The sequence below is a fragment of the Temnothorax americanus genome, unplaced genomic scaffold (genome assembly GCF_048541705.1).
Source record: "Temnothorax americanus isolate GAGA-0224 unplaced genomic scaffold, ASM4854170v1 Scaffold145, whole genome shotgun sequence".
Taxonomy (NCBI): domain Eukaryota; kingdom Metazoa; phylum Arthropoda; class Insecta; order Hymenoptera; family Formicidae; genus Temnothorax; species Temnothorax americanus.
In genome coordinates, this window is record NW_027509281.1 from 14,512 (window position 1) to 27,705 (window position 13,194).

The following is a 13,194-nucleotide window of genomic DNA, read 5'->3' on the forward strand; positions in this document are numbered from 1 at the left end:
CAAACAGGTCTCAAGTCATAAAGTTTAATAATAGCTTCTCTAGAAGTATAAATGTTTTGTCTGGAGTGCCGCAGGGCTCACATCTTGGCCCTCTTTTATTTGTTTTATTTATTAATGACATAGCTGCTTTTATTAAATTCTGCTCTTTCTTACTGTATGCTGATGACCTTAAATTATACCGCCGGATTAATGGACCTGCTGATGCGCTTTTATTACAACATGACTTATTTGAACTTGAGGCCTGGTGTAGGAGGAACTGTCTTCGGCTTAACGTCTCTAAATGTTTTGTTATTCACTTTTCTCGTAGACGTAACTCATATTTATATAACTATACTCTTGATGGTTTACCTCTCTCAGCAGTGCGCGAAGTTCGAGATCTCGGGGTCTTGTTCAGTGCGGACTTATCATTTAATGCACATATACAATCAATAGTTTCATCTGCTTATAGAACGCTTGGATTCATCCTCCGATGGGGTAGATTTTTTAAGAATATAACCACTTTAAAATTATTATACTGTACGTTAGTTCGCCCCAAGTTGGAGTACTGTTCCATGGTTTGGTCTCCGTATTTTGAATGTCATCAGCTATTGATTGAACGTGTGCAGCACAAATTCCTGCGTATGGCTGCTTATCGGCTAGGTAATCCCATGTCAATTACTTGCCATGAATACTGCACTATATTAGATAGATTAAATCTGCTATCGTTAGAAAATAGGAGACTAACCTTTGATCTTACATTTATTTTTAAGCTTCTTAATCACTCTATTGATTGTCCGGTTTTGTTGGAACGTATCTATTTCAACATCCCGAATAGAGAATTAAGACAGTACTCCATCTTCCACATCGAGTATCACCGTACTTTGTATAGCGCAAATTCGTGTGTAAATAGGCTAATAATATCTGCAAGTAATTTCTCCAATAGGGTTGACTTTTTTGGTGGCTCTGTATCAACTTTTAAACAAAAACTTTCTCGTCTACTCTTGTAACCTGAATTTCTCCATATTATGTTGTAAAATTTTTATTTTATCTTATTGTTCTTGTTTTTTCTTTTCTCGTTGTACGCTAAAGGGTTTATTACCCGTTAATAAAGTTTATTATTATTATTATTATTATTATTATTTCCACCTGCCCTCGGAAAAAAAAATACATACATACATACATACATATATACATACATACATATTATAATATTTTTTAAATAAGTATAAATTCTTTTTTCGAATACATAATAATGACTTTTTCTAAAATTTGTAACGAATACATTTTAAGACTATTATCAAGAAAATATTCTTTTCACAACACCTCCACGGAAAGTTCGACTTTCCATGCCTGTAGAGAGGGACGAAAGTGGCCAATTTCACGCCAGGGAATAAAGTTGTTACTTTTCTCCCGCCAAACAGGGACGAAAATGGTCACTTTCGTCCCGCTAGACAGGGACGAAAATGGTCACTTTCCTCCCTGTTTAGCGGGCGGAAAGTAAAGTAACGGGCAAATCTTAAAACATATATAGGAAGCTTTCCAGCAAGTGACAAGTTGACACAAGTGTCGTTTTGTCTTTGTTACTCATTGCCAAAAAAGAAAGATAAAACGACGTTTGTGTCGACTTGTGTCGCTTGCTGGCTGTATCATGACTGAAGATACATTTAAATCAACATCAAAAATACAAAATTGAGGAAATAATCCAATCTTTTAATTCCAAAATTGTAGTGTAAATATTAAATTCACTAATTAATGCTTATTCTTTGTAAAAATTATATTTTTAAATTATATTCTAAAAATTTTAATAGACGGCGATACGAGTCAAGCGCGGTACGTGGTGCGCAAATAGAGAATTAATAGTTACAGAAGTAACGAATTAAAATGTATATACGTATATACATATATTCCAACTTGTTATGTCCGAACAGGGATATGGGTGCGGGAAGAGAGAGACACTCGATGCACACTTTTCTACACAATACTATTTATTTCGTGGTATGACGATTAGATACTTCGTTTCGTCGAGCGTGTGCCTCGCACGGCAGCCGGGGGAGAAGTGTCGCTTCGCGGAGCAAACGATAAGGGGTCGGTAATATCTCGTTCGCGGTTACCGCCGCTACATCTCCTCTCTCTCTCTCTCTAAATATTGTGCTTCGGGTTTTGTTTCCCTTTTTATTTATTTGTTACTCCCGAAGTAATAATGTCGGCCTACCCTTACTCATTTTGTAAATGGAATAACTAAATAAAATTTTTATAAGTAATAACAAAAAAAACAATATATATATATGTATATAAATCCCTCATATCAGGTAACCAAAGGGGAAAACGAGAGCAAAGAAAAAAGTAACTAAAGAGGAGAAAAGAAAAAAAAATAAAATAAAAATAAAAACAAGATACACATATACGTATATATCTCGTTTCCCTTTTCTTCCTTTTTTTTTTTTAAATACATTTCGGGCTTTCTGCCTAACCCTTTATTTTGTTTCATGATTGTACGTTAGTCTTGCTGGCGGTTTTCTAACTCTTTCTGGCCACCGCCGTGCCGGCACTTTGCTTGGCGAGCTGCTTTTCGTGCAGTCTTCGTGATTTGCCTCTTTTTTTAAGTTTGTGTCGGCGTTATTTGGTGCCGGCACCGCGCTGGTGCTCGGGCTCGCGTCGAGGGCGACGGATGCTTCTGAGGGTGTCGGGCGTTGGCGGTGCGTGTCGAGTTCCGGATATTCGTCAATTCGTGGTTGCGGCGGCGTGCCCTTGGGACCGCACACTAAAGTGCCCGTTCTCCAGGCGAGTCGGGAATCTTCCGCGGAGACCAACACTATGTCCCAGGAACCCGTACGAGCCGAAAAAGAGCACAGAGAGCAGAGGGTACAGAAGGGGCAACCCGAACGAGCCGGACAACTGCCGGACCAGACTCAGCCGAGTCAAACGAACGCATTGGTGGACCAATCGGTGCCACCGAGTTACGATCAACTAGCAGACGAGGAGGTAGCGAGACTACTGACCGGGGGCATAACGCCCATTCGAGAGACGGCATCGCCCGGGTCGCAGATTTTCTCCACCGAGGAGCAGAAGGTGCAACAGGAGACCGAACCCGTGAACGAGAGCCAGACCATGGACACCGATGACGTGCAGTGCTCGCAGAGTTACACCGATCTGTAATAGCATGCGCGTTAGAAAGATTTTGTTTTTTTTTATATATACCATTTAATATTTTAGTTGTGTGGTTTCAGTGATTTTGATTTCATTTTATTTTAAGTACATTTGAGCGTAGATCGCATATTTTCCAAATATTATGTATTCCCTATAACACTTTAGAGTTAGTTATTAGCGTTTTTAGCACGCAAAATGCAACACTTTTAGAAATTACTTTTAAGTATCCATATGTGCATAGCGGCGAAGCAAAGTGCCTATGCGTTACAATATTTGAGACATAAGTACACACGCAACAATTACACTCGATACATATAAAAACACAGAATATTGAACAATAAAGATAGTTTTCACGAAAGACATTTCAGACTTACCCGATTACAAGATTTACCGATCCAAGATGGATCCGGACAAGTTTCGCATAATAGTATTAGCATTTATATTCATAGTTTTTGCCATATCTTTGATTTGCATATTGTTACTGGTCTATTCACAAAAATCAATTACAGAACTTTATTACATGCCATAGAGTAGATAAAACGTATACAATGAAGTTTACAACATACGCGATAGTTTCCATAATAATATTTTTACCTACGATACTCAATTTCCCCGATCCGAACTTAGTATGTACACTATTTATCCTTTTTACACTTTACATCTTAATTTTAAACAATCCGGAGAATCCCGAAGGGAATTGAAGCACCTACACTCGAAACGTTACATTTTTTACACTTTTGAACTTACACACCCGACAAACTCACTTACGATAAAAGGGTGCTACACCTTTTACACTTTTCTACACTTTTCGTACAAACGACTTTGTTATAGGTCTGCGGAACGAGCCAGCGTGAGCTTTACACTTTTAGTACACTTTTGATACACTTTAATACACTTTAGAGTGAAACCTTTATATTTTAGCATAACCTTATTAATTTCAGCAAACCAGAGAGAGAACGGCCAAAATGGAGTTATTCCAGGCAAAAATTTATTACTTATTACACTTGATGTTATTTTGGTGTATATTTAAATTACACTTTTCTACACTTTAGTGTTCTCTCTACACTTTTGTCAAGCTTAGGGCCAAATTAACTTTATTTGCATGATTTCATTATTAATTTGATATTCCCTGTCGATTTTATGTTTGATTATCATTATTCTTATGTGCGCGCGATTGAATTAAGTCGACGCGATATTTACTTTATATACTTACCGTATTTACACCAAAAGGTGCAAGCTTGAGCATCGCCGATGCATTTCGTTGGGACGATTCCTTCGATGAACCTGCCGAACCTGGGTACCTGTAAAAGAAAAATATAATTAATGACGGATCTAATGACCGTTAGTACTTACCTGGCTTCTATAGGATTCGTCCGTGTGACTTTTTCCGAGTCACTCGATACCGTTCGAGTGACTCTTGATTCGCTCGTGCGAATCGTCGCGGTGCAGCGACGCGAATCGGATCACGTTACGGCGATAGCCATTCGCGACGTTGCACTTTAGGAGGAGAGTTTCTCCCGAGGGTGTAGATGTTGAGAGCAGGAAAACCGACTCTACGCGGCGGTTACACTCAAAGTGTCAAAGGAGTCGTACCGCGTTACACCCGTAGGTACGACTAACCAATAGGAGGACTTCGCGCCTCAATAGGCATTCCGGCGCATGCGTTGCCTCAAATTGGGGAGACTCGACCCGTTCCTCCTGGACAGTTCGTCGTGAAACTTTGAAGCGGTAACACGTTACGGTGATCGCGCAACAATTCGAAGCCGACGTGGCTTGTCCCGTTGACCGCTAGCGTAATTAGTGTGATTTGTAACGACTCGATACGCGATACGGGATAACGATCCATTCGTGTAAGTCGACGTTTAGAAGAATACACCCGCGAACGGACGATTAAGCCCGGTTCAAGGAGATGTTTGTAGAAGTGATTAATAAATTGTTATTTGTTTATATTAAAACGAGAGTGATTATATCTCGATCCCGATAAGATTTCCTATCCGTAAATCCGTATATTACGCGACGCAAAAACAGGGCGTGGCTGACGGCCTTGAACACGTCCGCGGCGTAGAAGACGGCGGCCATCGAACTGGAAGGAAGAAAGGGACATAGCAACAATGAACGGTTTCTGTATTTGAGCCTTAAAATACAGTGGCGACCGTATAATTCAGCCCAAGTAGTAAGTGGCTATATTTCAATATTTACAACACCAATCGTTGTTCCGGTCACACCCTCACCGATCGTTAGCAACTGATCAATGTGACGTCGCCAGGTTCTACCGTCGTCGAGCCGTATCTTATAGTGTAGTTTGCCGAATTCTTTTTGTACTCTAAGCCGTTCGTCGCGAGATGGTATGGGGCAGTCAACCTGTGCTTTACCCCATTTTGATCCAGAAAACGCTTGAATTCGTGCGATACGAACTGTCTACCGTTGTCGCTGACTAAAACGCGCGGAACCCCGAAAAGCGCGAATGTTTCCCTACAAGTCCGAATCGTCATTTTTGTCGACATATCCTTTGTGATAAAAATTTCTTCAGATCGAAAGGTGTTTCCGCTTCCTCCCACGGGTGAGTGTTGACCTTTGGAGGATCGTGCCGTTCCGCGTTGCACGCCCCACAGTTATGAGCTACATTCTCTATATTGCGGTCGATTCCTTCCCATCTGCAGTAGCTTCTCGCGAATCTCTTCATTTTGTTTACTCCGAAGTGCGCTGTGTGCAGCTCGTTTAGGACCTTGTTTTGCAATGTTTTCGGTATCACCACCCTTTGCCCTCGAAGTAAACACCAGTGTTGAACGGAAAATTCGATTTGGGGAATGTTGAAACGAAGTTCTTTCAGTATTATTTTGCCTGCTTGAAGAGCCTGGAACAGGGCTTATAAAGCCTCGATTCGTTACTGGTTTCTGATGAAATATGCACAAAGCGTCCACACAGTTTAGCTAGAAAATACAAAGAACCATCAGTTTATTTCAAATAAACGTTTTACACACACAGGACGTTAAAGATAGATAGATGAGATGTTACAAACACAAGACAATTACGAACATAGTTCACGGTTCTATTTTATATATTTGATAGTTAATCGCGGAGAGAGACGCTAAATACAAGTTTTTTAACACTCCCTCTCGACGATCCGCGCATTAACTTTAATAAATAATAATTAAATCTTAATTCCGATTGCTGTAGAAAGCTTGTTGAACTGGACTTGTGGTAATGGTTTTGTTAGGATATCTGCCATCATCTGTTCTGAAGGACAATAACGAACGTCAATTATACCTTTCTCACGAAGATGTCGAAGCTGATGATAACAAACATCAATATGTTTAGTTTGAGCGTTAAATTTTATACATCCCTAATTATCCTCAAATACTGGAGTAGCACCTTCAGGAAGTACGTTCACATCAATGAGTAGCTGACGTTGCAGCCGCACGCATCACCGGCAGGGACCAGGAAGGAGGAGGCGAAGGGGCCGGACTGTATGGGAACGATATGGCGTTTTAGACGCGGAATTCGCCTTCGGGCAGTCGCCCGTTATTTCGTTTCAGGTTCCTGGGGCCGTTCACAGCGAGCGATGCGGGTACGGCGTACGTGCCGAGATAGTCCGCGGAACGGGAGGATGGCCATGCGCAGCGAACTGATGGACCGCGACCGCGGAGCAGCGAGGGTGGAGTCTCGGCGGGTGTCCGAGGGCCGAGAGGGCGGAAATGGCGCGCGGAAGTAAAATGGCGGACCGTCCGGGAACTTGCACTAGGTGCGTCGTCTACGGGAGTTGGATACTCCCGACGTCTAGGGGCACTTCGCCGAGCCCAAGAGGCCGGGTCCCGTCGAGATCCGTCGGCCGGATAGCAAAATGGCGGACCGTCCGGGAACTCGCATTAGGTGCGTCGGCTACGGGAGTTGAGTACTCCCGACGTCAAGGGGCACTTCGCCGAGCCCACGAAACCGGATCCCGTCGAGATCAGTCGGCCGGGTAACAAAATCGCGGACCGTCCGGGAACTCGCACTAGGTGCGTCATCTACGAGGAAAAGACGTTCCCGATTGACGGGGACGTCCTCGCGAACGTTCAGATCCGGTCGCCGTCAAAATCTGACGACCGAGAACGAAGTTAGAAAACCGTCCGCCATTTCGCGACCTGGACATCTTCTGCGGGGAGAAACCGCGGGAATCGTGTTACCAGGTCCGGAATAAGCGCCGAGAGGGGTCGGCGTCGTCGGCGAGCCCGGTGCTCTGCACCCGGACGTCTTCTCCAGGGAAATCGCCCGGATGGAGATCGTAGAGGGGGTAATAGACCTGGCGCACGGGTCGGCGTCAACGGCCGAGCGAAATTTTCAAAAGTGGAAAACAGCTACCCTGTTGTCAGGACGGAGCGACCGCGTGAGCGCAATAAGCGTAAAAATTTCCACGGGGTCCGGCGCGATCGGCGTAAACACCCGCGTGGAAAATTACCGGCGGCCAACGCGCAGGTAACGGCGAGAGAAAGCGGGATATACGTCGGAGTGGGGGTATACGATACCGATGGTGGGGAGCTCGAATGAGACAAACAACTCGAGGCAGTCTCTCGGGGATGTTCGAGCGTGTAACACGTATTAAGCTTCGCTCTGCGTCGTCGCGCTAAGTCACCGCAATCGTCATACGAGTTCGATAATTACGGCTCGCCAACATTCGTAACAACCGGGAACGCCCGCGGAACGCGTTAATTGTCGTCTTTACACTGACGAACGGCCTTTTTAGACCGAATTAGCTTCGTGCGTCGTAGATAAACGGGGCGTGTGTGCCTACGTATACGAGCGTCCGACATTTTTTGTGACTTGAAACTTTGTGAACAACCAACACTGGAAATCAATATAATTGAATAAATTAAACGACATTTTTATAAAAAATATCGAAAATTTATTAAATTGGACTTACCTTCTGACGACCTGATCTATTGGCGTCGATCACTCGAAGTCCCTCGTTGATCCTGGATTCCGGTGGCAGCGACGATCCTGATCGATGACGGCGATGATCCAGCGGTGGCAGGAACCTGAAAAAAAGAAGAGAATTAGTCTAATTGATTGTTCGAGATATCGTTTAATACTTACTTTCTCGGTGGTTCAAAGGTCAAACCGAGTGGCGACCGTTGATTTCTAAGGACACGTAGCGTTGATTCGTGCCTCCAGTAGTACCGTCCGGTTACAACGTAACCATTGAAGTTCCTTGACTGCATGAGAAGCGGCCACGTACTCTGCTTCGGTTGACGACATCGATACCGAGGTTTGCTTATGACTGCTCCAGGCAATAGCACTTGATCCAAGTTTAAAGATATATCCGGATGTTGATTTTCGATCTTGTTTATCACCGGCCCAATCAGCATCCATATCATCACTGGTTGAAGATAGATGAAGTTTGTAATTCTTAGTGCCGGCGAGATATCGAATTATTCTTTTGACTGCATTCCAGTCCATTTGAGTTGGAGTCTCTACTCTTCTAGCTAGAAAACCGACAGCAGCAGCCACATCAGGTCGTGAAATAGTAGCTAAATACAGAAGAGATCCAATTGCTTATCGATATTGATGATTGTTCGACAATAATGGACTATTCTCAGTATCTCCAGCTAAAAAACCCGTTTCCATCGGAGTTCTAGCCGGTTTTGCTTCATTCAATTGATAAAGTTGAAGTAATTGTTCAATCTTGGCTTCTTGACTTAATAAGATATCTCCATTCTTATTATGTTCCACCTTGATGCCAAGATAATATGATACCTTGCCTAGATCACGAATTTCGAAATGACTGCTTAATTTCTTGCTTATTTCTCTAGTAATGTTAGCAGTCTTTCCAGCTATTAACAAATCATCAACGTAGAAAAGAATATAAGTAATCCATTTATCTTTCTCTACACGTGTATATAAACATGCATCCGCTGTACTACGCTGAAAATTAAGCTTTGTTAATACATCTGTTGCTCGACGATTCCAAGCAAGTGCGGATTGTTTAAGACCATATAAACTTTTTCGAAGATTACACACTTTATTTTCCTGACCCTTTTGAATAAATCCTGGTGGTTGTTCCATGAAGATTTCTTCTTCTAAAACGCCGTTGAGATAGGCACTTTGTACATCGAGTTGTTGAATATACATCTTCTTTCTGGCAGCGGTAGCTAATAAAACTTGAACTGTATCATACCTGACAACAGATGCATAGGTTTCGTCATAATCCTCGTCAAACTTTTGTGAGAAACCTCGTGCGACTAAACGAGCTTTGTAAGTATGAGGGCGGCCATCTGCATCGAGTTTTGTCTTGAACACCCATCGACACGAGACGGTTTTTCGCTTAGGTGGAAGATCAACAAGATCCCAAACTTGATATTTGTTGAGCAGCTTTATCTCTTGTTCTGCAGCTTTTGTCCAAAGTTCCCTCTGGCAGTGTGGTAAATGCTGAACCTCTTTCCAATTACTAGGCTCAGCATTAACAGCTGACACCAATTTTGCTGATCCATATCGTTTGGGTGGTTGTCCAGCTGTAGTCCGTTTAGAACGTCGCAATTCTTGTGTTGAAGAGGAAGAAGATGCCTCATCTTGAATCTTGTCAGGAACATTTTCAATCTTCTTCTCAATAACAGGGACATTTTGAACAGAAACGTCTTCTTCAGGAACATCTTGAACATTTTGAACAAAAACATCTTCTTCAGGAACATAATTAGGAATGTTTTCTTCAGGAACATGATTATCTTCTTCAGGATCTTCTTCATGATTGTCTTCTTCATCATCTTCTTCAGGAACATGAGATTCAACACTATTATATTCTTTATCGCTATCATCATCATCATCGTCGCCTGAATTTAATTATGGTTGAGTAGGAATTGTAGTTTTCGATGGTCCATCATCATCGTCATTATCCTTATCAGGATGCCAACCACCTCCCTCTGTTTTTGACTTGCTTCGAGATTTGTGATTATAATCTTTGTTGTTCATACCAGGATGCCAATCTCCCTCTGGTTCTTCGATCGATTTTTCCTGCTCAGTAGAATCCTCAACAATTCTAACAGTATGACTATACTATATTTTATTAGTCTTTGGGTTTAAAATTCGATATCCTTTTACATCGTCTCCATATCCGACCAAGATTCTTTCCACAGTCTTGTTATCCAATTTTTGACGATGTTTTCATGGCACAGGACTAAAATACCTTGGCTCCGAAGACTCGAAGGTGACTGACATCAGGCTTCTTTCCTTTAAAAAGTTTAAAGGGAGTTTTATCAACGCATGCTGTTGGCAATCTATTCTGAAGATAAGTAGCCCACAAAACAGCTTTGCTCCAGAATCTCTTAGCCATCTTTGCGTCGATCAGCATACAACGAGCCATTTCCACCAAACTTCGGTTCTTGCATTCCGCAACACCATTTTGCTGTGGAGTATAAGCAACGGTGAATTGATGTTTAATGCCACGTTCTCTCAGAAAATCTCGAAGTTTTCTGTTGACATATTCACGTCCATTATCTGTGTGCGAATGACTTTAATTTCACGTTCAAAATATGTCTTCATGCAATTGACATAATCCTTAACAGCTCTAGTGACACTTCATTCTTTTGTTTTAAAAGTCTAACTACTGTATAGCGTGAATAGTCATCAATGAACGTCAAAATATATCGATTACCTCCTGCAGATGTCACCGGAAAAGGATTACAGAGGTCACTATGTATTAATTCAAGCTGTTTTTCTGTAGTGCTTTGACTGTTTGGAAATAATTTAGTAATTAACTTTCCTTGAATACAACACTTACAGATTCCATTGAGATTATCGTCTGCTCGAAATTCCAAACCAGTGACAAGTTTTCTGCGAATTAACTTCCGAATTGCAGCAGGATCTCGATGACCGAAACGACGATGCTATCGATGTAACGAACAGGAAATCTTCGTAACACGTGCAATCTCTTGTTTGGATAAAGCTCGAAACTTGAAGAGATTTTCATCCAGATTGGCTTGAATAATTACTTAAGGTGGTCCGTCATCTCTCTTAGTAGCCACAATAGCAACTTCATCTTCGAAATGAACTGCCAAATTGCTCTTCAATGCTCGCGAAACCGATAAAAGATTCTCCACCAAAGTATGTACATAAAGTACGTCATTTAGCTGTAGTCGTTTAATTTCTCCAGATTTTAAACGATGACTGATAATACCAGAACCAATTCCGGCAATCTTCGCACAATGTCCGTCAGCATTAGACATAGTACCTTTTAACTTCTGGAAAAAAGAAAAGAAGTTACGATCATTTGTCATATGTTTCGTCGCTCCTGAATCCAAACACCATGCAACTGAGTCAATCTTGAGATTCTTAGGGTGAGTTCGAAGTGATTTCTCGTTGTGAACTACTGCATGAAAAGCTGAATCCGCCTTGTCTTTGTCCTTGTCTTTCTTCGGGGCTCGACATTTTGCTGCTTAATGTCCTCGTTTACTACAATTATAACAAGTACGCGTCTCCTGGTTACGATTATTGTTACGCTCGTCGAGTAAGCTCGCCGCCGTAACACTATCGCGCACTCCACACTCACGCACGTATTTTGCGAAACTCGCAAAAGGAAAGAGAACTCAAAAGAACTTAAGAAATGCGTTTATTCCAAGCTCGTAAAACAAAACGCGTGCGGATTCTAAAAATCCGCCAGACAGAAAATCAATAAATCCATAAACAAACTCCCGTTGTCAAGGAGCGCGCTTCACAGCTTTCCCCGACTTCTCTACTCAGTGTCCAGCACGGGCGTAACATTGTCCCCCTCTTCTTAAGTTGTCGTCCCGACAACTAGAGGAAAGTTACAAGCAGTTTCTTTCTGTTAGATTTCCGGGAACTTGAAACGCTTCCTGCTCTACCTCGAGCTAAGCTGCGAGTTAACGAGCTTCGTTTCTTCCCTCAATCAAAAAAGGCTTCTTTCCACGTGTGAACCTCTTCAACGTCGGCTTTCTTTCTGCTACCAGCGCTGTCCTTTTGAGAGTCTTCGGACTAGAGGGGGAAGCTTTCGTGGACCCTGCGTCTTGCAAGACTCCTCAGTCCCCGCCTTGGCATTTGCCCTAAATCCCACGGAAAAACCACGATCAAAAACCGTGGGCAAGGCGGTCTTCTTTCAGCTAATATCTTCGCCTGATGTTGTTCGGCACCATCTTCCCGGAGAAGTAACTGAAAGTAACAACAAAAAAAATATCTTTTTCTTAAAAAAAAAAAACCTAAAAACTAATTAAATTAATTGAAATTTTTCGGGCTCCGCGCTCCGGATGAAAATTATAATTCGAAAGGAATTACCTCTCATAAAAAGTAGCTAATCTGTCTAAATGAACAACTTTGTTCTTATGCCGTTTAGACCTACGAATGCAATAAACTACATCATTTATTCTTTTAACGACTTCAAAAGGACCTTCCCAATTACTTTGTAACTTAGGAGTTATTCCTATTTTTCTTCGAGGATTAAATAACCAAACTTTTTGCCCAGGCTCATAGCATAATTGTCTATTCTTCCGATCATAAAGCGCTTTGGCTTTTTGAAACTTAATTTCTATACGTTGACGTACAATGTTATGAATAAGATTCATTTTTCTTTTCAAGTGACGGAAATATTCTCTTTCCGAATGAATAGTCTCAGAACCAGGAGGATGTCCGCGAAGTAGATCCAAGGGTAATCTTAACTCCCGACCTAAATGCAATTCAGAAGGAGTGAAACCAGTAGTTTCATGTTTAGAAGACCTATACGCCAACAACCCTAATGGAATCCAACGATCCCAATCTCGTTGATTTTCAGCAACAAACTTTGCCAGATAATTCAACAACGACTGATGTTGACGTTCCACCTGACCATTGGATTGATGGTGAAATCGAGTAGTTCTTATTTTTTTTAATTCCCAATAACTGAGTTAGTTCCAAGAATAATCGAGATTCAAAATTTCTTCTTTAGTCAGCATGTAATTCCGAAGGAATGCCGTATCTGGAAACCACTTGACTCAAGAAAACTTCCGCAATCGTTTTAGCCCTAATATTTCCAAGCGGAAAAGCTTCCACCCATTTTGTGAAACAGTCCGTAACCACCAACAGATATTTATTTCCCGAAGAAGAAGTTGG

At 41.9% G+C, this 13,194-nt stretch overlaps 1 protein-coding gene across 1 annotated transcript; it reads right to left on the reverse strand.

Moving 5' to 3' along the window:
* Positions 1-5,614: 5,614 nt before the first annotated feature.
* On the reverse strand, positions 5,615-10,459 carry LOC143894862 (uncharacterized). The gene is made up of 7 exons (XM_077401508.1): positions 10,283-10,459; positions 10,014-10,152; positions 9,138-9,929; positions 8,721-8,936; positions 8,342-8,633; positions 8,027-8,141; positions 5,615-5,980 (listed from the first exon to the last, which is right to left on the reverse strand). The coding sequence occupies exons 1-7, from the start codon at positions 10,457-10,459 to the stop codon at positions 5,615-5,617; spliced, it is 2,097 nt and encodes a 698-aa protein (XP_077257634.1).
* Positions 10,460-13,194: the final 2,735 nt, after the last annotated feature.

What these genes read in the sequence shown, in the direction of transcription:
- LOC143894862 (XM_077401508.1), bottom strand. Translation starts at nt 10,459, where the DNA reads ATGGCTCGTTGTATGCTGATCGACGCAAAGATGGCTAAGAGATTCTGG. An exon ending in CAAGTCAAAAACAGAGGGAG is followed by an intron (nt 9,930 to 10,013) that starts GTGGTTGGCATC and finishes AATTAAATTCAG; the next exon opens with GCGACGATGATGATGATGAT. An exon ending in ACCAGGATTTATTCAAAAGG is followed by an intron (nt 8,937 to 9,137) that starts GTCAGGAAAATA and finishes ATTTGTTAATAG; the next exon opens with CTGGAAAGACTGCTAACATT.